Here is a 25,898-nt window from a genome sequence, read left to right as displayed (position 1 = left end):
AAACTCTGCTTCTCAGGCCCATCAGTGATAAGACATTCTCCTCATTAGCAAGGAATGTTCTGAGAAGGCTGTTATAGGCCCTTTGAATCATCTTCACATTCTCAAAGGCTTACTAGCAAGGGAATTGCACCAATAATGAACTTAAGCAAGCATTATGGATCTCTAGGCCCCTCTAACACTATAAATGACTTGGCTATACTCCTGGGGCCAATACAAATGGCAATCGCAATGCCGGAAGACGGGGCCCTGGTGAGTGTGAGCAGCTTGGCAAGGGAATTGCGCGGGGGCAGGGGCTTGGCAGGAATGGCCCAGGGGCTCAGGCGGAGTGCAATCTGATGGACTCCTGGACTGAATCAGACACCCACACCATCCCTAGTCATGAGCCTTTAGAGTCAAAGTACTGCTTCATCACATGCAATTTGCATCCTGCCTCAGAGGGTGGTGGGCTCTGGTCTGCGAAGGCTTATTTCAAGGGTGCTAACTCGAATGGTGGAACATCTGTTTTGTATGCAGAAGATCTCAGGTTCAATCCCTGGCATCTCCAGGTAGGCCCATGAAAGACCCTTGTCTGAAACCCTGGGAAGCTGCCGCCAATCAGCATAAACAGTTCTGAGTTAGATGAATCAATGGTCTGACTGTCACCACCAAAAGAGTGCAGCTACAGAAGAGAAGTGTTTTTGCAACCTTCATGTGGGGAATAGTGGGGAGGCAAGCCTGCCTTCTCTTCATGTATATTACACCAAGGAATAAAGGAAATATACTTGAATTGCGTACCTTGATGCAATTATTTTCATTCATGCTTCATGATGTTTGGTGTCTGTTTCATTTTCTGTGGTTGCAGTTTCTTGAACAGAGTTCTGCTTCTGAAACAGTATCACAACTATCTGCTCACCCTAAGATATGAAGGGAGGGATCCAACAGTGTCTGGTACTTAGCTCTATTTATGCTGTGCTAGCACAGCATCAGTGCCGCTTGCTAGTGCGACAGGGTTTTGTTGCTCTAGCAAGTGCTATCGATGTTGTGCAGGCATTGCTTTCTGCTAGCACAGCATAATATAGTGCTAGTGGCTGGATGCTGTTGGATCCTTCACATAGTATTTTGAAATCTTCCTGGCCATGCCATTGGCCAGTATGCACACAAGAAGCATGCAGCAGATAAAAAGACAGAATCCAGAGCGACAACATTCTTAGTTCATGTCTTAGACATTGGGGAGTTGTTGTTGTTTTTGGTTTCATTTTATCACAAACCTGAAATAGCCAGCAAAAGTGCTCACATGAAATTCAATTATATTTTGTCCCATTACATTCTTTGTTAGAGATATCCTTTCTTGCCTTATGGATTACCGTGCTTTCATGATTGAAATGGTTGTTCTGTCAGATATAGAGATGGATATACTGTGACCAGTGCAATCAGACACTGAAAATGAATAACTCTTCCCACAGACTTGTTCCACTGTAATTTCTCATACAATTTGCAGTTCAACAGACAACAATAATCCTGCCAGAGTATTGCCCACATGAGTTGATCGTCTACTTAAGAGACATGAATAACATTTCTGCCCAGTGTACTGTCAAGAAAACTGTTCCCACATGTTTTGCATGAACTGGACCAAAGCTGTAGTCTGTGAAAACCATAAGCATCTGAATATGCAACTTCATATATACAGCCTTTTCCCTATGTCACCTGGCCTCAGTCTGTAGACAGCCTCTGCTAGGTCTAATGCGCCAGCTGCCAGCCATGAAGAGCCTGGCTGGGCAGCTGCTGCTACTGGCTTTGAAGTACAGCTGCTTCTGTGCTTCTTTCCACTAAGTGGCCACTGCTCGGCACAGCAGGATGCCAGCTGGTCTGCACAGTGCCCAGCCAGGTACATACCTGGTGGGGGGGGGGGGTAGCGGTAGATCAAGCTTCAGCAGCTGACGGAGTGCGGGGGCACTTGTTGCAGCAGCATGACTGTTCTTAAGTGGTTTCCTGGAATGCTGGCCAGGCAGTGGCCTGCGGCTAGATCTTGTGCAGTGCAGCAGAGTTTTGTACTTATTCCACCATCCCTCCTAATCCGCCACCTGAGCCAAGAGGCTCAACATGCCTCATGATAAGGCCAGCCATAGCGTGGAACTTGTATCTGACACCTTCCCTATCTTACGCTAATGCATGATAGAAACTTTGGCCAGGTTTGCATGATCACCGCAGCTTAAACAAGCCACGGTGGCTTGTTTAAGTTGTGACACTTGCTGCGTTTAAGCTGCGATGCCATTTACCTAATTACCTGTCCAGGCACAACTTGTCGTGTCATCTGAACCTGGGCAACATGGCTTGTTGGAGGAGGAAACAACCCTCAAGAACAGGCCATGGGCTATTTGATGGTTGCTTCCCCCTCCAACAAGCCACGTTGCCCGGGTTCAGAGAATACAACAAGCTGCGTCCAGGCAGGTAATTAGGCAAATGGTGCCCAGCATGCACTGCAGCTTAAATAAGCCATTGTGGCTTGTTTAAACTGTGGTGATTGTGCAAACTGGTTCACTGTAGCTGTGCTACTGTAACAGTGTGACTATGATAACGCCAGCCCATGGACATTTATGTGCAATCCTATCTGGTTCACACAGAAGTCTAGGTTGAGAATAGAATCAGTCAATTCGTGAATAGGCTGTATGTGATGTCCTGAAGTTCTGACCAAGTTTCCCAAACTGTCTGGTCTGCTGGTGGGTAACAGAAGCTTACATTATTTGTAAAGCAAAGGATGGGGTTAAAAAAAATGTGATTTTAACAGGCTCTTATATCATAAGAGGCTAACTTTCTCAAGAGCATCTAAGGTTTCAGCTGGGAGTGATCTGGCAAGTCTCTGGATTCTTTCAGTGTCTTTGTTCCAGGAAACATTCTTTGTCCCCTTTTGACATTTTAGGAAGAGGTGTGACCTTCAAAGACAAATGTCTTAATCCTGAGCAAGGCTTGGCATATTAGGAATGGATCAAGGTTTCAAAGGAGCCTGATCATTTTAAGCCACTTTCTGTTGACACCGAAGACAAGCTCCGTCAGCTGCGGTGACTTCCAGGTGCTCTTGGAAATCTTCACCTCACCCACTCTCCTTCCTCCTTGCCAATGTGTTCAGTTTTGTCAAAACACTTGCAGTGTCTTGATATGTTGCATGAACTGGCGTTTCCTCAGGAAGGCAATATTCTTTGAGGGTTTGGCTGGCCTGAAAGCTATTTTGTTTCCTGACAGGAAGGCCTTCATGTGGTTCCAAAGCCCAAGAATCGTGCTGTGGGAAGTTTGCAGAGGATATCTTTAACAATTGCTTTCTAAAAAGATGAGGTTGTAGGATGTTAATCTTAATGATATGTTTATTTTGACTTCTACACCACACCCTGGGTTTGGCCAGGTTGAAGTACAAGAATATACACACTAAAACGTTTGTTTAAAAATCAAGCTAAATGACACATGACATTGCATTTCCAGTTCTTAATCTTGGCACCGGGGGACCAGAAATTCCATAGCTTTCCATAATTATGGAGCAACCACTGAGAACACCATGCTCTGTGCCCTTGTCACATCAGGCTTGAAAGTGCCTTTAGGTCTGTGCAGATGCTTCCACATGCCTACCTGGGCCTTTTGCTGAATTTTTAATTCCCGATTGTGGCTCCTGACACTGCGGTGGCAACCACTCTTACAGTTCCTCTGAGATTTGGGAGCGCCTTGTCCAGCTATGCTCAGAAAGGGCAAGTGGGACAGCTCCTTGGATGTAATCTTATGATGCTCTGATGCAAATCGCAAAGAAATGGCACATGCAAACTCATTCCCCATCAAAATTACCCTTTTTGTTAAGGTTCATTAATTATTTTAACAAGGTTAATTACAAAAATAAACACAACCATAAACCTAATACACCTTACATGTGATTTAAATTCCAGTAATACCTATGCCTGAGGTAGACAATGTGGTGCCTGTGGGCATCAATCCACCTCCAGATACCTTTCTTGGCGCCTGTCACGGTGCCCTACCTCTTCCACTTTTAAAAAGAAATTAGCACATTTGCTTTGCTTCAAAGCGAAGTGAGGACCTCCAGCTGGTGCCATCTTGATGTCCCATGAATGTTTCTGGGCTACACGGTGGATCTCAGACATTATTTGGAAATGTGTTTGTCTATTTATGCCTGCCGGCCTGCCTGCCTGCCTGCCTGCCTGCCTGCATGATGGATACATGGGGGGGGGAGGGGGAGTGTCAAGATTAAGCCCAGGCCCCCTGTTTTGGTCTCAGACTCTAATTCATATTCAGAGACGGAGTTAGAAGGAGCCCAGCAGAGACAGGGTGTGGGGAACGAAATTCCCCAAGATTCATAGAATAGTAGAATAGTAGGGTTGGAAGGGGGCCTACAAGGCCATCGAGTCCAACCCCCTGCTCAGTGCAGGAATCCAAGTCAGAGCATCCCTGACAGATGGCTGTCCAGCCTCGTCTTGAATGCCTCCAGTGTGGGAGAGCCCACCACCTCCCTAGCTCATTGGTTCCATTGTCGTATTGCTCTAACAGTCAGGACGTTTCTCCTGATGTTCAGCTGGAATCTGGCTTCCTGTAACTTGAGCCTTTTATTCCGTGTCCTGTATTCTGAGATGATCGAGAAGAGATCCTGGCCTTCCTCTCTGTGACAACCTTTCAAGTACTTGAAGAGCGCTATCATATCTCCCCTCAGTCTTCTCTTCTCAAGGCTAAACATGCCCAGTTCTTTCAGTCTCTCTTCATAGGGCTTTGTTTCCAGTCCACTGATCATCTTTGTTGCCCTCCTCTGAACCCTCTCCAGTTTGTATGCATCCTTCTTAAGGTGTGGCGCCCAGAACTGGACACAGTACTCCAGATGAGGCCTAACCAGTGCTGAGTAGAGGGGAACTAGTACTTCCCGGGATTTGGAAGCTATGCTTCTATGAATGCAGCCCAAAAGAGCATTTGCCTTTTTTGCAGCCACATCACATTGTTGGCTCATATTCAGCTTGTGATCGACAACGATTCCAACATCCTTCTCGCTTGTAGTGTGGTTGAGCCACGTATCCCCCATCTTGTAACTGTGCATTTGGTTTCTTTTTCCTAGGTGCAGAACTTGGCATTCATCCCTGTTAAATGTAATTCTGTTGTTTTCTGCCCAGCGCTCCAGTCTATCCAGATCACTTTGAATTTTGTTTCTGTCTTCCAAAGTATTCGCTATCCTGCCCAATTGTGTGTCATCTGCAAATCTGATCAGCATTCCCTGCACCTCCTCCTCCAAGTCATTCATAAAAATGTTGAAGAGCACTGGGCCCAGGACTGAGCCCTGCGGTACCCCACTCGTTACCTCTCCCCAGTTTGAGAAGGTCCCATTGATAAGCACTCTTTAAGTCCGATTCTATAGCCAACTGTGGATCCACTGGATCGTTGTTTCATCTAGCCCACTTTGAGCTAGTTTGCTCATCAGGATATCATGGGGCACTTTGTCGAAAGCTTTGCTGAAGTCAAGGTATATGATGTCTACAGCATTCCCACGGTCCACAAGGGAGGTGACTTGATCAAAAAATGAGATCAGATTCATCTGTCAGGACTTGTTCTCGACAAATCCATGTTGGCTTCGAGTAATCACTGCTTTGTTTTCAAGGTGCTTCCAGACGGATCGCTTTATCATCTGCTCCAGAATTTTCCCAGGGATTGATGTCAGACTGACTGGTCTGTAGTTCCCAGGTTCCTCCTTTTTACCTTTTTTGAAGATAGGGACCACATTAACCAACTGGAGGTTGGGCCCAAAGGGCAGTCTGGGGATTCTGCTCGTGTACCGTCCACCCCGCTACACGACTGACTCCCTGGCCGAGGTGCTTGAGGTGGTCTCTGATGTGCGTGTACAGTCCCCTAACTTATTGGTGTTGGGGGACTTCAACGTACATTCGGAGGCCATCCTCACAGGAGCACCTCGGGACTTTTTGGAGACCATGGCCTCCTGGGAGCTGCACCATATTCTAACTGGGCCCACCCATGTAGCTGGTCATGCACTAGACCTTGTGTTTGGTTCTGGAGAAGCGGGGAGTGATCTGGAAGTCAGAGGTATATCCACCACCCCCTTGTCATGGTCAGATCACTTTCTGGTGACGTTGGACTTCTCGGTTCCACAACCCCCCCACAGGGGTGGAGGACCCATTAGAATGGTCCGCCCCAGGCATCTTATGGATCCAAATGGATTCCTGAATGCGCTTGGGGATTCTTTGGGGTACGCCAACGGCCACTCAGTCGAGACCCTGGTGGGTGGCTGGAATGCCGCAATCACTGGGGCATTAGATCAGGTGGCTCCGAAACGCCCTCTCCCCCTGAACAGGGCTCGGACTGCACCATGGTTCAATCCGTGGTTACGAGCTCTGAAACAGGAGGTGAGATGGCTAGAGCGCCGGTGGCGGAAGTCTCGCTCCAAAGACGATCAGACACGGGCTAGAGCTGTATCTTCAGCCTATCACGTGGCGGTGAAGGCAGCAAAAAAGGAATATTATGCTGCCTCCATCGCGTCTGCAGAGTGCTGTCCCAGGAGGCTGTTCCAAGTGGTCCGGAGCCTGGTCGGTCCTGTGGCTCCAGAACCACTGGAGCATTCTAAGGCCTCCTGTGGGGCCTTGGCAAGGCACTTTGCAGATAAAATTGATCAGATTAGGTGTGTTACTCTGCACGCTGTGGATACAGTTAGTGAGCAAGAGGCGGCCTGTGGCAAACTGGTTTTGTGGGATCGGTTCCAGCTTCTTCCTCCTGATGAAGTGGACAAGGTGCTTTCATCGGTACGGCCGACCACCTGCTTACTTGATCCTTGCCCATCATGGCTCATTATGGGCTGCAGAGAGAGACTGGGTGAGGGGATCAGGGCGGTGGTGAACGCCTCCCTTGAGGAGGGAGTGATGCCATCAGCCCTCAAGGAGGCAGTGATAAGACCGCTCTTAAAGAAGCCCTCCTTGGATCCTCAAGTTCTGAACAACTTTCGCCCAGTCTCAAATCTGCCATTTTGGGGCAAGGTGATTGAGCGGGTGGTGGCAATGCAGTTGAAGGCACACTTGGAAGAAACTGATTATCTAGACCCATTTCAGTCGGGCTTCAGGCTTGGGCATGGGACAGAAACGGCCTTGGTCGCCTTGGTAGATGATAGGAGGAGGGCTCTGGATAGGGGTGAATGCTCCTTCCTTGTTCTCCTCGACCTCTCAGCGGCTTTTGATACCGTTGACCATGGTATCCTCCTGGACCGCCTGGAGGGGTTGGGCATTGGGGACACCGTATTGCGGTGGTTCCGGTCCTTCCTCTCCGGCAGGTACCAGAGGGTAGCACTGGGAGAGGAGGTTTCGGACCCGTGGCCACTCACTTGTGGGGTGCCACAGGGTTGCATCCTCTCCCCGATGCTATTTAACATCTATGTGAAGCCGCTGGGGGCTATCATCAGGAGGTTTGGGGTGCAGTGTCATCAATATGCGGATGACACGCAGCTCTACCTCTCATTCAAATCTTCACCAAGGTTGGCCGTAGAATCCCTGTCCAAATGTCTGGAGACGGTGAGTGGCTGGATGGGGAGGAATAAGCTGAAGCTGAACCCTGACAAGACTGAGGTACTTTTGGTGGGAGACAAGAGGAGGCTGGGGGATGTTGACCTGGTGCTGAATGGGGTACGGCTACCCTTGAAAGACCAGGTCCGCAGCCTGGGGGTCATTTTGGACTCCCAGCTGTCCATGGAGGCTTAGGTGTCAGCTGTGAGCCGGACAGCGCTGTATCAACTCCATCTGATAGGGTGGCTGCGCCCCTTCCTTCCCAACCATCTGCTCCCATCGGTAGTACATGCCCTGGTCTCCTCTCCTTTAGACTACTGTAATGCGCTCTACGTGGGGTTACCCTTGAAGATGGTTCGGAAGCTGCAGCTGGTACAGAATGCGGTGGCTCGCCTGATTAAAGGCAGCCACCGGCGAGATCACATCACTCCAGTGCTGAAGGAGTTGCACTGGTTACCAGTTGTTTTCCGGGCCAAATTCAAGGTGTTGGTTTTGACCTTTAAAACCCTATATGGTTCCGGCCCAGCCTATCTTAAGGAGCGCCTCCAGCAGCACCAGACAGGCCGCTGAACAAGATCAGCCTCGGATGGCCTTCTCTCTGTCCCATCAGCCAGGACAGCTAGACTGGTGGGGACGAGGGAGAGGACCTTTTCTGTGGTGGCCCCCACTCTGTGGAACTCCCTCCCTAGGGAACTCCGTCATGCCCCCTCTTTAATGAGCTTCCGTCATGCATTAAAAACGTGGTTGTTCAGGCAGGCATTTGGGGTGGGTTAGGGTATTTTAGAAATGTTTTTATTGTGAATTTTATTGTTTTAAACTGTTTTATTGTATGTTGTACATCGCCCAGAGTGGCTGGGTGACCAGCCAGATGGGCGATTGATAAATTTAATAATAAATAAAATAAAAAAATTAGCCCTCCTCCAGTCATCTGGCACTTCACCCGTCCTCCATGATTTCTCAAAGAGAATAGACAGTGGTTCTGAGAGTTCTTCTGCCAGTTCCTTTATTACTCTAGGATGCAGTTCATCTGGCCCTGGAGATTTGAACTCATTCAAAGTATTTAGGTGTTCCTTGACCATATGTCTATCGATCTCAAGCTGCAGTCCTGCCCCTTCAGCCTGTACTTTGCCTTTGCCAGGGGGGTCATAGACCTTCTTTTGGAAGAAGACTGAGCCAAAGTAGGAATTGAGCACCTCTGCCTTTTCTTTGTCATCTGTTATCATTTTGCCATCCTTATGTAATAGCTGAACAACCATTTCTTTCCTCCGCATTTTACTGTGCACGTAGCTAAAGAAAGTCTTTTTGTTCTTCTTAGTATCCCTCGCTAACCTCAGCTCGTTCTCAGCCTTAGCCTTCCTGACGCCATCCCTGCAATTCTGTGCTACCTGCCTGTACTCTTCCTTTGTTACTTGGCCTTCTTTCCACTTCCTATATGTGTCCTTTTTTGTTTTCAGGTCATCCCTAAGCTTTTTGTGAAGCCACATTGGCTTCTTCTGTTGTCTTCCACCTTTTCTTCTTGTTGGAATTGTTTGTAATTGTGCCTTGAGAATTTCCTTTTTTAAAAGCTCCACCCCCTTGGACCCCTTTTCTCATTAGCCTCGCTTGCCATGGGACCTTACTGATCATTGTTCTGAGTTTATTAAAATCAGCTTTCCTAAAAACCAGGGTACGGGTTTGACTGCACTCAGCTTTTGCTTCCCTTAGAACCAAGAACTCAAGTACAACATGGTCGCTTTCCCCCAGAGTTCCTGTAACTGCTACTTTATCCACTAAATCATCTCTGTTGGTTAGGAGCAAGTCAAGGATAGCCGATCCTCTAGTTCCTTCCTCTACTTTCTATAGGAGGAAGTTATCCACCACACAAGTCACAGTTCCGCCACACAATTCCCCAGGAGCCAGCAAAAAACCTTCCTTATCAAGGAGGAGGGCCAGGCTCAGAGACCACCTTCCCTCCTCACTGTGGGAACCCAGGCCCTGTCGGAGGGGGAGGGAGCTTTGGGATTGACAGATGCCAGAGCTTGCTGCTGAGTTAAGGGGGTGGGGTTGAGGGGAGGAGGTGGGAGGCGTCACACCAGATTGGTGGCCGGTCAGAAGTTGGGTTGGGAGGATCCTCTCTGAAGGCAGGAGCTCAGAAAAAGCCAGCCATGGCAGAAAACCCATCCAGAGTTGAAAGGCAACTGACTTGCTTTCAGTAGCTCTCTTACCAAAAGGTTTTGCAAATTAGGCCTAGAGGACAGCTCTAAGCTTTTGTAGTTGCTTCAGAGTTGAAGATATGCTATTACCTAAATAAAGAATTTGTGGATTGCACAGTGAGTCTCTGCTGCCTCATTACTCAGCAGGAAGGCTTAGCATCCGCGCATCTATGGGTAGTGTTCCAGAGTAAGAAATAAAAAGAGAAAGTGGGGAATGAGTTGGCTGGCAGAGGTGGGGAGCAGGAAGAGAAAAAGCGTTGGCGCTCTGTGAAATAGGGTTGTGTTAGCACTGAAAACTGCATTCAAAGGATTTGTTTAGTGTGTTGGAGCTCATACCCTTCCTCTGTCTTATACTCAGTCATTTGGGCAGCCATTTTGCCCTCTGTGACTTGCCACACCTCCCATGGCAGCCATTTTGTGGTCATGCCCAGCACAGGTTCTCAAATTGCCAAATGGGCCAATAGGCCCCAAAAGGTTGCCTATCCCTGACCTTTACCCATCTGGTGATACAGGTTCTGACCCGTGAGCCCTTATGCCACCAGTATATTTGTTAGTCTTGTAAGGTGCCATAAGATTCACTTATCTTTATTATCAGTGTTACCTAAATTTGGAAGAACTATTGTAGGACAAACACAAAACCTGTAAAAGGGAAAGAAGGCTGAAAATATAAATTTCTAGTGAGGTAATAACCACAACATTATAATTCACAGCTCTTGTATGTTTTGAAATAGTAGACTTATTGCAGATTTCTTGTTGGTTTTGAATGATTTATAAGGTTTTGCTTGTGGCACAGAGTTGCAATCTATGTTGTCATGGAAATTCTATTGAATTTATAGTTCCATTTATCCAAAACGATTTTCCAGACTTCATTTCATGGTGAATCATATGGTTGTTACTCCCAGTACAAAGCAATTTGGGGGGCTGGGTGGGGAATTTCATGTTATGGAACGCATAAACACGAAAGCATTTGGTTTTATTATGGAAACACAAATGAATGTAACATACAGTATTGAATCCAGCTACCCTGTATAGCATCTCCCTATGTGTTGTAAAAATCATGAAAAGTTTTTTGCATACTGTTGCATGAAATTGTCCTTACATGGAAGCTGACAGGGCAGTTTCCTTGAACTTCAAAGCCAATATAACACAGGAGAGTGCATGATCTGAGGTTGCGTAGGTGGGTGAAATTGGCTGTAATTTTCCTGGCATGTAGCCATCCACCCACACTCCAGCAGCTGTCTTGACTAAAGTTTACTGTTTATACTTATGGCAAAATTGGTCCTGGAGGCCCTTGTATTATCCTGATGTTGACCCAGTTTTGCTACAGATGAACCATCTTTTAGCATCCATTGAACCAGAGCCAGCTTGACCATACAGGGAGACTAGGCAGATACCTGAGGCAGTGTACTTCATATGAACACGTGAATCTAAGTCACTTGGTCCGTGTAGGTCAGCTCCAACTGCTCCCCAAGCAAGGTCTTCCCTAGTCAGCTACCTAAGAGCCTTTTAACTGGAGGTGCCAGTGATTAAACCTGGAACCTTATGCATGCAAAGCATGTTCTTTATGGGTCAGCTACCTGCCTTGTACATCTAGCTTAATAGACACAGTGTACTAAACTGGTCTCTTGTGGTACCATTCCAGATGGCTGGCTCCCAGCACAGACTGAATCTCTGCTTCATAATCCCTTTTGATGTTGCTGGAGGTTTAGGGGCACACATGCAGTCCATGTGGGAAGCCTGCTAGAAGCCTGCTGGGAGCAGTGTGCGCGTTTGCACTCTTGCACTGCTTCCAGCTGGATTCTCTAGGGCTCCTAATCACATGGAGTGCCTCCATGGATACAGGAGATACTCCTCTTCAGACCGTCACCCTACACAAGTACAGGGTGACAGAAACGCACAAGGAGGGGGAGCAGGGCTAGAGCGCTCCTTCTCCTCGCATGTCAATTCTACATGGATTCTGAATACCCAAATTGGGCTTAGATGGGCTCTTGACCTGATTAAATAGAGCATTTATGTTCTCACTGAATATTCCCAAAGGATGTTCTTTTGAAGGTTGTATAGTCCATTCCACCTAATTTCCTGTCTTTAGTTGTTGCATTTCCTTGTGTCCTAAAGAAGGACAGAGGAAGATGAGGGGAAAACCGTTGCCTCTTATTGTACATATTTAATAGGTGATAAAAATGAATAACTTCTTTTCCCCCCTCTGGGACCGTTGAAGTTTCTAGACTTCCAGATTTTAGAATGTGATCACTAACTCCACCATAAATAATAAGTCACAATCCAACCCAGTGCTAAGTATGCTTAAGCCTACTGAAATCAATGAGCTTAAGCATGCTTAACTCAATGTGGGATTGTGGCCAAAAAGTGGTTGTTAGTCCATTAGCGCCTTAAATGAATTTTGCAAATGGAATTCAAGTTGCAAAGTCATGCTGGCATTTGTTTGTTTATCTCACAGCTACAAGTAATCGAATGCACCACGATAAGACTCTGAATTTCCTAAATATTTTTGCCATGCTTAAAATCTCACATAGAAATTAGTTACATGGATATAGAGACTTTGCATACTGCTTGGTTCCGAGTAAGGGATTTCACATCCAGCAGCACATGGTGGTTGAAAATAATTCCTTGCCACACTGCAGCTGACAGAGGTAATAGTAATTAAAGATTAGTCTGTTCAATAGTTAGCTCCACTGAATCAAAGCAAATTGTTCAGAGTACTTTCTTCAGTATTCTCTACTTGGAGTCCTACTTAGCCCTGTATTCTTCCCCAAAATATTTTGGCTCTCTAACAGCCTATTTAACTATTGCCTCTGCCATTAGCTGACTGATTCATTATAACACTGACCGTTCTTCAAAGACTTGTGGAGTTTTAAAAACCTAAATTGTATGATACCTCTGGATACATAGGGGTAATAATGGATAATTGGCAAACTGTTGCGCAAATACCCTGGAATTCCTGATTCCACGTACGTATATATTTTTGTATTTGCTTAAAAAAAGAGCAGCTTGTACTAGGATAACAAACAAACATATTATGGTATGTTGCTCTTCCCAATTCCCTGAGCTGTAGGTGGTTTCAGAGCAACCTTTTGCAGTCTCCTTGTGAACAGGGAGATCTGAACAGTTATGGTGCCCTTTGTTTATTACAAATGTACAAGGTAGGTGAGCAAGGGTAGCAAGTTGGCACCTAGACAGGCATCCCTAATCTTATCACAAGCATCATCTGCCCCAGAGCCACTCACTCAGTGTGGAGCAGCAGCATTTGAATGAGGAACCTCCACACTTTTGATCAGGACCAGCTAATGGTACATTAGACAAAGTGAGGCAGTAGCCTCAGGTGGCAAATGCTGGGAGGCAGCAGCAAGGTATTGGAAGAGAGAATTGTTTGCCACATGGCTTTCCCTACACTGCCTAAGCTAGTCTGCTGCCTTGAGGTGTGGCAGAGGATGCTGCCCCATCATTGGTGTTGAAGAAAGATGTTCATTTTTGAAGAAAGGGTTTTGTACATGGAACTGCAGGAGGCACTATTTTGTTCTTCACTTCAGACAGCAAAATGTCTTTGGCCGGCCCTGCTTCTGATCAGCACTAACATTTACCTCAGTGTCGGCTGGTGTAGCCTACAAGCCAGGGTCTGAACCGACATTTTGATCCTGGCTTGTTCTAACTAACCATAGTTTAAATGAACCACAGTTCCCTGAGTTCAGACTTCATGGGGAACTGTAGTTAGTTTAAAACTGAGAGCAGAAGTTTTCAATCTCCTCCTTGTGGGTACAAAAGAGGAGAGGGAGGGGGTGGGATGCACAAGTTTAAGGCTTGCCACAGCTCATTCTCATATCAGGAAACCATTGTTTGCCATTATGTTTGAACCAGGCCACAGTGGGGGAAGGGCTGCAGCTTTCATGGCCTGATTATAAGCTTCCTGAAGGCATCTGATGTGCCACTGTTGGAAACAGGATACTGGACTAGATAAACTTTGGGGTGATCCAGCAGCCCTCTTATTGTTTTTATGCCTTGTGAGGGATGGGTGGTGGATATCCTAAAATCTACAGTTGTTTGGCCACTGTTCAAAAAAACAAAAATCCTTCCATAGGTCATTACATTTATAAAACATTGGATCTCAAGCAATGCCCTGCTCTCCACTTACTGTAAAGAATATTACAAAAATTAATTTCCTTAAAACATTATGAACAAAGTTGGTCTGAAATGTAGTTGGCTTCCTAGAGAATATGTTGAGCTTCCTGAATGTTGTTTTCTGCTATAATATGTTATATACGTTTAGAAATGTTATTTGAGAAATTTTGGATTTTAGCTTGTTGTGAATGAGAAGTACAATGTAAATTTACTGCCGTTGCTTGGAATTTTTATTTATTTCAGATACATGGAGCTAAAGCAATACAACCTAAAACCAAATTGTTTTTAATTTGAACATCAGTGCATGAATGTATCATGTTGAATTTTTTGTATAAATTGAGAGTTGTCCAAACCTGGAGGCTGTTAGTTTGTAAGAGATTGCCAGCAATCTGTGAGGTTGGGAATATGAAGGCAAAACAATTAAAATTTATTCTCCAGCTCTGCCAGGCAAATGTATTCTCTGCTGAATTCCCATGTTCTCAGTCAGGAGATATAAAGATAAGGATGTCCTGAGCAGTGGTGCTGTTAGGTAATTTTGCTGTCTGCTCTTAGGGCTTTTCTACATGAGGCTTTTAACCCACACCTTTACCAAGGCATCTGCTTCTGGATTCTTTGAAAGATTAAAATCGGCTCCTTTACAAGTGTTTTTCCTGCAGGGGGGAGGGGGGGTCTTTCTCTGCCTTTCTATATGTTCCGTTACACAACCACCAGGTGGTGCTGTGATATAGCAGAATTGTGCAATTACACGAGGGTTCTATATCGTTATTGAGAAAAAATACTAGACTTTCTGCATTAGGAAAACACCCGCGATAATGGTTGCAGAGCACAGGGGAGGCCCTGGAAGATGATGATGTCATGTAAAGGATTCGCAGACTACTGTGAATGAGGACGCACAAGTGCACAATAAAAGCCTTGTGATACTATGATGCCCCACACACACACACTCCGTCCATACACACTTTAGGTGGTACTGTGAATTACTTCTCATATGTCAAAATGTGGTAAGCCAGCCCTGCTGTGGGGCCTCTCTTGCTCATTCTGCTTCTGAATAGAGCCCTGGGCTTCTGCCTGAAGTCCTGTCCTAATGGTACCACCAGACCCAGGAATGCAGCATGAAATGTTGGCTAATTTCCTGCTAGTGCCATTTTCAGAATGTTGAGTATCTTTGTTTTTACAATCAAAACATTGCATGCTTCTGGTCTTCATAGTTGTAGACCAGCATATGAAAATATGCTGAGCAAGGTTATTGAAATAAAGTTCAATTAAAACTTTATTGGTCAGAACTGGATGATAATTTCAGGCATAGTAGACCCCTAGAAGGAGATTACACCTGCCCAATGTCAGAAAAATAGGTGCAGGGTTTATATTTTGATTTTCTTTTAGAGGGAACTGCCAATAACATTTTAATTCCTTGGAGAAATTGGATAAAAAAATTAGGACTCATTGCTCTATCACAGAAGATCATGTCTGTCAAATTTCAGAATGATAGCCACAAGGGTTTTTGTGCAAGGGTGGCCTTGACATTTTGAGGCCTCCAAATGAGGACATACTTATCTCCCTATGTTCCTTGTGGACCATTGTTCTGAAAATTACAGACAGCCTAGAGGTGTCCCTAAGTAAGAAACCAGCAAAGTTTCAGAAGGATAGGTGCAGTAATTCATGTGGAAGGGGAGTTCTCCAATTTGGGGGCGGGAGTGATTTGCTTTCCCTTCCATTCACTTCTTCCCCAATAGTTTTTGGGTAAATTTGTATGAAAATGCACAGGTCATTAGAGTTGTCCCCCAGGCAAGAAAACTGCAAAGTTCCTGAAGGATATACATGCATGCAAAGTTAGAATGACTAGCATTTATTTACATTTCACCAATATAAGCAGCAGGGGAACATGGGTGGGAAGGTGATATAGCACTCATGTCCTGCTTGTGGGTTTTCCCATGGGCAACTGGTTGGCCACTGTGTGAACAGAATGCTGGACTAGATGGACCTTTCTAATGCAGCATGGCTCTTATGTTCTTAAATATAGAGTGCTTCTGAGCATGTGCAGAATGTTTTTCTTTTACCACTGGGCACTTAGATTCTCCCCCTACCAATTCTGTTCCCCTCCATGCAACCATCCCTCCTCATCCTACCACCATCCAGCAACTCTTCATAAAAACAGATGTCTTGTTTCGTGCAACTCCTCTCTACCTCCTCCTTGTTATGCACAAGCTCTCATTGTATCTTTTTCCTCATAATTTCATTTGTGCCAAGACTCCACCAGTTTTCAAAACTAGGGCTAAGTTATGGAGAAACTCTAAGCATGTACTAAGTGCCTTTCCCTCACCCATGAAGCTAGAGTTCATGCAAAAAACCCACAAATGACAAAACATGCATAGGACTGAGCTGAAAGGGTAGTCAATTCATTAGATGGAATTGCATAGGCACTGTGTTAAGCTTGTAGCACCATGCTCACAACTCAGGACTTATTTCTGAGTAAACATGCAGAACATCAAGGTGCAAACCTCCCTGCACAAGTAACATGTGATGGAATCCTATGCACACTTTCCTGAGGGTAAATCTCATTAAACATAATGGGACTTCTCAGTAGACATACATAGGATTGCATAAATTAGCAATATTTGTCTCCCCTCCACTCAAAAAACAAACCAAAACCTATTTTTTAATTAAATATTTCTGTTCATAGGAACATAGGAAGCTGCCTTATAATGAGTCAGACCCTGGGCCCATCTAACGCAGAATTGTTGATACTGACTGGCAGCAGCGGCTCTCCAAAGTTTCAGGCAGGATTCTTTCGCAGCCCTACCTGGAGATGCTGGCGATTGAACCTGGGACCTTCTGCATGCCAAGCATGTGCTCTGCCACTGAGCTACAGCCCTTCCGATTGCTGGATAATGGCAACTGACAAACAAAACAGCCCCAGATTTGTTTCTCTGCGACCATGTGAACCCACTCTTCTCAAACACCTGAGTGAGGAGAAGGAGAAAAACCAACCCTCTCGTCTGTTTGTATAAAGTCAAATACCGTTCAGAATTTCTCTTGCCCGCTGAAGAGAAGTTTCTTTAAGAATTCTCCAAGATATGCTCTGGGTGAAATAAAGAAGAGAGAGAGAGAGAGAGAGAGAGAGAGAGAAAGAAAGAAAGAAAGAAAGAAAGAAAGAAAGAAAGAACGGACAAGGGAGGGGAGGGGAGAAGAAGAATGGTGATTGGAAATGTGCGTGGGGTTGGAGGGTAGAGAGAATTCCCTAAGCCAAGTGGCTCCTTTCAGAGAGGTGGTACTTCAGAGGAATTTGGGAGGCTGTGCAGAGTTTGTAAAGATTGCACGTACTTTATGAGGTGAGGTGGCTGAGGGTTTTTTCTAGCTTTTTTAAAATTGTAGAACCTATTTAAAAGCCCCAGCAGTTTCTCGATCATGATGCCACATAGTCCTAACCCTCCCTTTGGGATTATTTGAGTCCTACAGCTATTTAGGAGAAATTAAAGTGGAGGGGGAGAAAGAAGTTTGTGGAGACTGATTGGATCCTTTGCTGTACTGAAGCCACTAAACCCCATCGAGAGCATCTGGGTTGAAATAAATGGAGCAAAGAATAAAAGGAACATGGTGGTCAGAGTCTACTACCGGCCACCCAATCAAGGAGAAGATGAGGATGAAACTTTTGAAAAGCAAATAGCCAATGTCTCAAAGGAGCATGATGTAGTAGTAATGGAGGACTTCAATTTCCCTGATATTTGTTGGCAGACAAATTCTGCAAAACATGGACCCTCCAGGAAATTCCTGACTTGTGTGGCGGATAACTTCCTCTTACAGAAAGTAGAGGAAGGAACTAGAGGATCAGCTATCCTTGACTTGATCCTAACCAACAGAGATGACTTAGTGGATAAAGTAGCAGTTACAGGAACTCTGGGGGAAAGTGACCATGTTATACTTGAGTTCATGGTTCTAAAGGAAGCAAAAGCTGAGTGTAGCCAAACCCGTACTCTGGATTTTAGGAAAGCTGATTTTAATAAACTCAGAACAATGATCAGTAAGGTCTCATGGCAAGCGACTCTAACAAGAAGAGGAGTCCAAGATGGGTGGGAGTTTTTTAAAAAGGAAATTCTCAAGGCTCAATTACAAACAATTCCAACAAGAAGAAAAGGTGGAAGACAACAGAAGAAGCCAATGTGGCTTCACAAAAAGCTTAGAGATGACCTGAAAACAAAAAAGGACACATATAGGAAATGGAAAGAAGGCGAAGCAACAAAGGAAGAGTACAGGCAGGTAGCACAGAATTGCAGGGATGGCGTCCGGAAGGCTAAAGCTGAGAACGAGCTGAGGGTAGCGAGGGATGCTAAAAACAACAAAAAGGCTTTCTTCAGCTACGTGCATAGTAAAAGGCAGAGGAAAAAATGGTGGTTCAACTACAAAATGAGGATGGCAAAATGATAACAGGTGACAAAGAAAAGGTAGAAGTGCTCAATTCCTACTTTGGCTCAGTCTTCTCCTGAAAGAGGGTCTACGACCCCCCCTGGCAAAGGTGAAGTACAGGCTGAAGGAGCAGGATTGCAGCTTGAGATCGATAGGCATATGGTCAAGGAACACCTAATTACTTTGAATGAGTTCAAATCTCCAGGGCCAGATGAACTGCACCTAGAGTAATAAAGGAACTGGCAGAAGAACTCTCAGAACCGCTGTCTATTATCTTTGAGCAATCATGGAGGACGGGTGACGTGCCAGATGACTGGAGGAGGGCTAATGTTGTCCCTATCTTCAAAAAGGGTAAAAAGGAGGAACCTGGGAACTACAGACCAGTCAGTCTGACATCAATCCCTGGGAAAATTCTGGAGCAGATGATAAAGCAATCCATCTGTAAGCACCTTGAAAACCAATGCAGTGATTACTCGAACCCAACATGGATTTGTCAAGAACAAATACTGCCAGATAAATCTGATCTCAGTTTCTGATCAAGTAACCTCCCTTGTGGACTGTGGGAATGCTGTAGACATAATATACCTTGACTTCAGCACTTCAACAAAGTGCCCCATGATATCCTGATGAGCAAACTACCTCAGAGTGGGCTAGATGAAACAACGATCCAGTGGATCCACAGTTGGCTACAGAATTGGACTCAAAGAGTGCTTCTCAATGGGACCTTCTCAAACTGGGGAGAAGTAATGAGCGGGGTACCGCAAGGCTCAGTCCTGGGCCCAGTGCTCTTCAACATTTTTATGAATGACTTGGAGGAGGAGGTGCAGGGAATGCTGATCAGATTTGCAGATGACACCAAATTGGGCGGGATAGCGAATACTTTGGAAGACAAACAAAATTCAAAGTGATCTCGATAGATTGGAATGCTGGGCAGAAAACAACAGAATGGAATTTAATAGGGATGAATGCCAAGTTCTGCACCTAGGAAAAAGAAACCAAATGCACAGTTACAAGATGGGGGATATGTGGCTCAACAACACTACAAGCGAGAAGGATCTGGGAATTGTTGTCGATCACAAGCTGAATATGAGCCAACAATATGATGTGGCTGCAAAAAAGGCAAATGCTCTTTTGGGCTGCATTAATAGAAGCATAGCTTCCAAATCCCGGGAAGTACTAGTTCCCCTCTACTCAGCACTGGTTAGGCCTCATCTGGTGTACTGTGTCCAGTTCTGGGCACCACATTTTAAGAAGGATGCAGACAAACTGGAGAGGGTTCAGAGGAGGGCAACAAAGATGATCAGTGGACTGGAAACAAAGCCCTATGAAGAGAGACTGAAAGAACTGGGCATGTTTAGCCTTGAGAAGAGAAGACTGAGGGGAGATAGGATACCACTCTTCAAGTTCTTGAAAGGTTGTCACAGAGAAGAAGGCCAGGATCTCATCTCAATCATCCCAGAATGCAAGACACGGAATAATGGGTTCAGGTTACAGGAAGCCAGATTCCAGCTGAACATCAGGAAAAACTTCCTGACTGTTAGAGCAATATGACAATGGAATCAGTTAGCTAGGGAGGTGGTGGGCTCTCCCATACTGGAGGCATTCAAGATGAGTCTGGACAGCCATCTGTCAGGGACGCTCTAACTTGGATTCCTGCACTGAGCAGGGGGTTGGACTCGATGGCCTTGTAGGCCCCTTCCAACCCTACTATTCTATGATTCTATGACTCTTTTATCTCCTAGGGATGATTCAACCCAAACTGGATGCTTCCCAGTTCTTGTTGGCTTTCCCCCAGGGCTCAGTTTCAAATTCTCTGCCACCTTTTTTATGTTAAGCCCCAGCAGTCTGGTTCCATTCTGGTTCAAGTGAAGCCTGTGCTTCTTGTACAGGCCTGGTTTCTCCCAAAATGTTCCCCAGTGCCTAACAAATCTAAAACCCTCCTCCTTACACTACTGACTCATCCATGCATTGAGACTCCTCAGCTTCACCTGTCTAGCTGGCTCTGTGCATGGAACAGGTAGCATTTCAAAGACTAGCATGGCTACTCTCTTTAAAATTGCCCATATATGTGATGTCTCCGTTCAAAGCACCAGAAGAGCAGGAATATGAATGAAGCCATCCCAGGTGGGCAGAGGAATGATATTGAACTGCAGGTGTTGCTAACACTCCAAAGGTTTGTAAATATAGGAGCAGTCAATGCACAGGTGTTGGTTATATAGCACAGAAGGCCATCCACATTTTGCTGACTATATGCGTGGCCCTAATTTGCAGTGCATTTCTGTTAATAAATTAGGATGGCTCCTGCAGGAGAGCAGATGGAGTAAAGCTGTTTCTTGATTGCTTTCATATTTGCGTAAGCAATACATCACCATAGCTCATTAATGTGTCTCCATGACAAGTATTCTGTCTGGCTGCAGGTTTACTCAAACGTAATATCTTATTTTATACTCGTGTATCCTCTGTACACGAAAGATAACGTATGTGGAAGAAAAACATGTGCTGCTTAACAAGATGATTAGATACTTGCACAAACTGCAGTAGTTCCAAATAGAAGTCTTACTTTAACTGCCTTAAAATGTTGTTTTGATAACTTTTATTTTATTTGTATAATATTAAGAAAAGAAGAGCCTAAGCAGAATGATCTGATGGGCCACAATTTTCAGGAAGAGGGATGTGCTGATCCATACTTGGGTAAGGGGCGGCTACACATATGCCTCAGCATGAATAATCTCCTCTTTAAAATGGCAGGATCCTTAGTCTGCCATATATATGCCAGCAGCTGTGATCATGAAAACAACGTAATCTAGAGATATGACCTGGAGCCTATGCAAAGGGCTGAAGTGTTCAAAGCAGTCATATGACTGCACCACCCAGCTCTAGGTCTTCGAGGGCTCTTTGGCAAACACCCTGAACGGGCCTCCTTTCTCAGTGTGCCTGCCTTCTCAGTGCCATTGCCACCGGCTGCTGTTGCTCCTCATCTTCTTTCTCATCCTTGCTGCCATTTGCTTGCTTGACAGGCAGAGAGCCAATGTGCAAGTAGGTAGTGGCGTCTATGCTCTTCCTTCTCACCAGCACCGTTGACTGGTCCAGAGTGAGAGGCAGGTGTTGCAATGGTGAAGTAGGTTGCAATGCTGAAGAGGAGGGGCAGGTCCAGGGGAACTTTGTCAGTGGGCCCCTGCTGGGCTGTGGGCCCTTGGCAGATGCCCAACCATGTTTACCCTTGACTCTAGCCCTGCCCCCACTTGTAACCTTGTCTCTAGGATTCATATCATAATTAGATGCTACAGCTTAGTTAAAAGTTCTGGGATGTATCCACTGGTGACATCCCTCCAGCAGGAGGAAACCGCTGGCAAAACAGATTTTCCCCTCCTCCCCTGCAGCCCCCCATACATGCCCCAAATCTGCTTCGGAGGGTCTTTATTATTGTGAATAACTTTATGACCTACAAATGGAAACTGCTTTTGCCATTTATTTATTTGTCATCTAATCTTTCAGTTCTGCTAAAGTAGGTGAGGCAAGAGAAAGAGAACAGAGAGATTTTCCAGATTTCACACAGTGAACTTCATGACTGAGCTAAAGAGTAACTCTTGAGTCTCCCAAGTGTTCAAGCAACGTATTATGCACTACCCAGTTCTGGCCTCAGTTTCTAAAAAATGCCTTTTCTTTTTCACAGATGCAGATTTATTTCTACAATCCAGATGACTTTGACAGCTTTGGGACAGCAATCCAAGAGAAAAGAATAATAGGAGCCATGGCTGTATTCTTTCAGGTAAGTTACTTGGTGACCCAAACTCCTTAAGCTAAGAGGTGTCAAAGTCTCCCTGCACCCCATTTCATTGTTGTTGTTGTTGCTGTTGTGATTCATTGAATTGTTTCTGGCTTAATGGATGCATCTGTTTCCTCATTCACACCTGTCTAAATGAAGGATATTTCATATTGTCTACTGTGTGATTTAAAATGTAAATAAGTGTGTTTAGAAACATAATAGAAATCTTTGCATGAATTATTCTGATTTTTATAGCTGCCTGACTGGTGCACAGATTGGAGAACACATTTATCATAGAACTTACCTTGCCACTGAGGTATGTTGCTCAGGTTCTTGGAATATTAACGGGCCGGTTAGGCTGGAGGAAAACTTTAAATTCAGATGCAACTTCCCAGCATATTAATCAACATCGTCAGTCAGTCTTCCTGTCCTCTCTCCCCCTCCCCCCATTTTCTTCCTTTTTCCTTTTTTCCCCCCTGTACCAGCGTCTTATTATAAATTGTCATGGTAACTAAATTTCTCAAGGAAACCAAGTTTTCCTAGTCAGTGAATTTATGGAGCCCGTTTATATGAAATGCTTTTTGCAAGAATATGAATGTTCAGTTAGCTCATTTACAGGTTCAGCACACCTAAGGACTTGCGGTACTTTACTGGGGCCACTGCTTGTGATGGCTGACAGGTCAAGTCAAATTGAAGTGATGTTCAGCTCCTTTGTCTCATTATATTGGAGAAATGGTTTTCCTTTTCTGAGTAAAGGATAAATTGAGGTGAAACTGATGGTCCAACCTTATTCCAGTAGCCTGCCATTACATATACACATAAGCCATGTATTTCAATGTAACAGGTCTCAATGGAGCCACAAATATTTTGGGGAAAACAACAGTCTTTTTTTGGTATATATTTTATTTCTGTTTATATCCTGGACTACTTTAAGGCTGCAAAATGGACTATGTTACATTTTTTTTCAAAAAAACATTGATAAGATGTAGCAGACTTACATACATCAAAGTAACACACAACAAAGCTGGCTGGGAATTGTAGGGCTTTCTCTGTCTAAACATGCATGTGATTGCTCCCTAACATGGCAAAAATAATTTTAAAAATATTCTTAGGGTTGCTAGAACTTCCATAGGTATGGAACAGGCACTAAGAACACAAAACCTCTGTTCTCAAGGCAAAACTACACATTATTTTAGCTGTGTTCATTCTGGCCTTTAGTGCAGGGTTGTTGTTGGTTTTTTTACAAATTGTCAGCCTGCCTCCCAGATCCTAACATGGGAGGCGGGGTTGTAGGGGGACTTTAAATAATTCTCACCCACCTCCCAATGAGATTGGGATTCTCAGATGACAATTTATAAAACAACAACACCCCTGTGCCCAAGGCAATAACTACACAGCAAAGGAAATGTGTAGTTTGGCCCTCTCAGGTAGCATTCTCACCTCTTCATTTGGGGCATTTTAGAGATTTCAGTGGGACATGGGAGAAATGGGCATTCTTTCTAAGCAATATAGGGTACAAGCTTCACTGGAAATTGATTTTTGTTAATTGGCTTTGAAGCTAAATAAAATTACTTGTCATTAATTTTAAAGCCAGGACATTCTATTATTTTTGTATGACTTCCTTTGTCTGGAAAGGTAGAGCCAGTCTACACACAAATTTTTGGTTTTAATGTTGTTTTCTATTCATTTGAACCAGATGCTATTAAAAATAAACCACTTGACATTAAACTGAGTGTTCTAACAGCTAAGATAATTGGCCAAATTAATTCAGTTATGGTACAGAAGAAAAGGTGAAAATATTGTACTGTATGGAATTCACATCCACAGTATATGCGTGTATAACCATTTACACTGTGACAAGTTAATATATTCTAACAGCACAATCATATACATGTATTCTCAGAAGTAAGTCTCACTGCATTCAGGACCCACGTCACCCCATTTAAAAAGATTTTTTTTAAGTTACATTTTGAATAGTGGGCAGGTGGCCGATGGCGGCAACAGGCCAGCAGGGGGTTTCCGTGGCCAGCTGGTTGCAGTGGCTGGGTGGCTTCGGCAAGCACAGACCCTAGCATAGAGGTAGGGGCTTTAACCCTTTGCAGGTTGTGCCCCACCCCCCGCACAGCACTTGCATTTTTATTACAACTGTATTACTTTTGGGCACCACAGCAGGGGGCAGCTTGACCCTAAGAGGTCACATTCCATAACTTAAACAATAGGCATTGCACATAGCATCCACCAGATTCCCTCTGCAACATAGAATCCCTCTAGAAACATTGCTGTATTGGCAGCACTGTAGCTTCAGTCCTGTCATTGATCCTGTGACCTAGCTAGCACAGGTCTTCCTGGTCAATTCTTGTCTGGATGATGGGGAGAAACAAGTTGAATTCTTCAGACATTTGTTCTTAAATGAAGAGGCTGAGTTGCTGAGGCCATTATATGCTATAAATGATTACTGCTGGAAGTTCTACCCTTCCTGCACACCACCCTCCACCTGCTGGCACGCTGCTCTTCTAACAAAACAAAACAACTAACACCCAGAGCGCCTTGCGGTGTGCCTCTTTTAGACCTCTCGGTAGTAGAGACATTTAGGACACCATCCTATGCACGTTTAGACAGACAAAAAGTCCTACATCTCCCAGCATTCCCCAGCCAACAGGGCTGGCTAGGGAATGCTTGGAGTTGTAGAACTTTTTCTCTGTCTAAACATGCATAGGATTGTACCCTTAAGCTATTTTTATCTGTACGTTGCCCTGATATCTTAATGATATAGGGTGGGATAGACGTGTTTTAATAAAATACATACATACATACATACATAATTTTAAGAGACTTGGATTTGCAGGTGTTGTACTTGTGCATTGGAGTTGATCTGCTTTTACAACATGTAACATCCTCCCCCGCCCCCGTTTCTAAGATATATGATTGCATATCACCTTTCTGCTTTACTACCTGGCTTAACATTGTTGTTTCAAAACAACAACAAGAGCAACAACAGCTCAAAGTAAACTTGCAGTACAATTAAAGCAGCTGATGTTGAGAGTTCCAAATATCACAAAGCTTTGAAAGTCATGCTGAATATCAAAATGCATTTTTCCAAGTTCCTGAAGGCTATTTCTATGCTCCATTTGGTTTCCATTGTGGTTGTAATCTCTGCTGCATATTGCATGCTGCAGCATCTCACTGAGTGGGAGCTAGTGAACCGTGTCTTAAGAATACCTCATGAAATAAAAGGTTTCTCCCTAAGCTATTATAGGTTGAATGCTCCCCTCTTAACCTTGTTTTATGCAGCATTACTGAAATATTCTTAATATTACTGAGATATCTCTGTAATCTCTGCGTGGAAAGTTCCAAAATAAAATAAAAAGTTAGTCTTTTTCTCTGCTCTCACTCGCTGTCAGGAGCGCCCTAGCAGCCTCTTTCAGTCTACTCCAATAGCCAACTCAAGACACAGACAAAAGGATTCTTTTCAAGGCTTTAATCCTTTTACAACTTAATGACTCTTTCAGATGCTAATCACCAGCGACTAAGCAATGAACAGCAGAGTAGCCTATGCTCCGGGTTAGGCAGTTGGTCCCCGTTTGAAGGAGAATCACTTGCAGACCCTGAACTTATGGGCTCGGGAGAGTTCCTCCCTCTTTCCCTTGGGTCCACAGGATGCGGCCGTCGCTTGCACGCCAAACGGGCACTATGCCTCCTTTCGCTCCCTCCATCTCTCGTTGGCGTCGCACGTCTAGCAAGCCCCCTCCCACACTCTCTCACTGCCAGGGTCACTATCTATCCCAGGAATGCTGGCAGGAGGAATCTCTGCCAGCTGCTGTGCCTGTGAGGGATGAGCGGGCTCCTCTCCCATGGATTGCTGTTCCTCCTCAGAATCAGAACTGCTCTGGGGTTCTA

General features: G+C 44.8%; 1 protein-coding gene across 2 annotated transcripts in view; it reads left to right on the top strand.

Annotated features, from left to right (window-relative positions):
• PTPRG (protein tyrosine phosphatase receptor type G) overlaps positions 1–25,898 on the top strand; it is a 781,718-nt gene that overhangs the window by 500,158 nt on the left and 255,662 nt on the right. For both annotated transcript variants that reach the window (XM_084840496.1, XM_084840495.1), the window contains exon 5: positions 21,909–22,004. In XM_084840496.1, the coding sequence (XP_084696622.1) occupies positions 21,909–22,004 (96 nt within the window). The remainder of the gene's footprint in view (positions 1–21,908; positions 22,005–25,898) is intronic.

Source organism: Heloderma suspectum, chromosome 2 (genome assembly GCF_057233095.1).
Source record: "Heloderma suspectum isolate Gila_16-S chromosome 2, 16-S_ref, whole genome shotgun sequence".
NCBI classification, from domain to species: domain Eukaryota; kingdom Metazoa; phylum Chordata; class Lepidosauria; order Squamata; family Helodermatidae; genus Heloderma; species Heloderma suspectum.
This window is presented reverse-complemented; position numbering and strand designations above follow the sequence as displayed.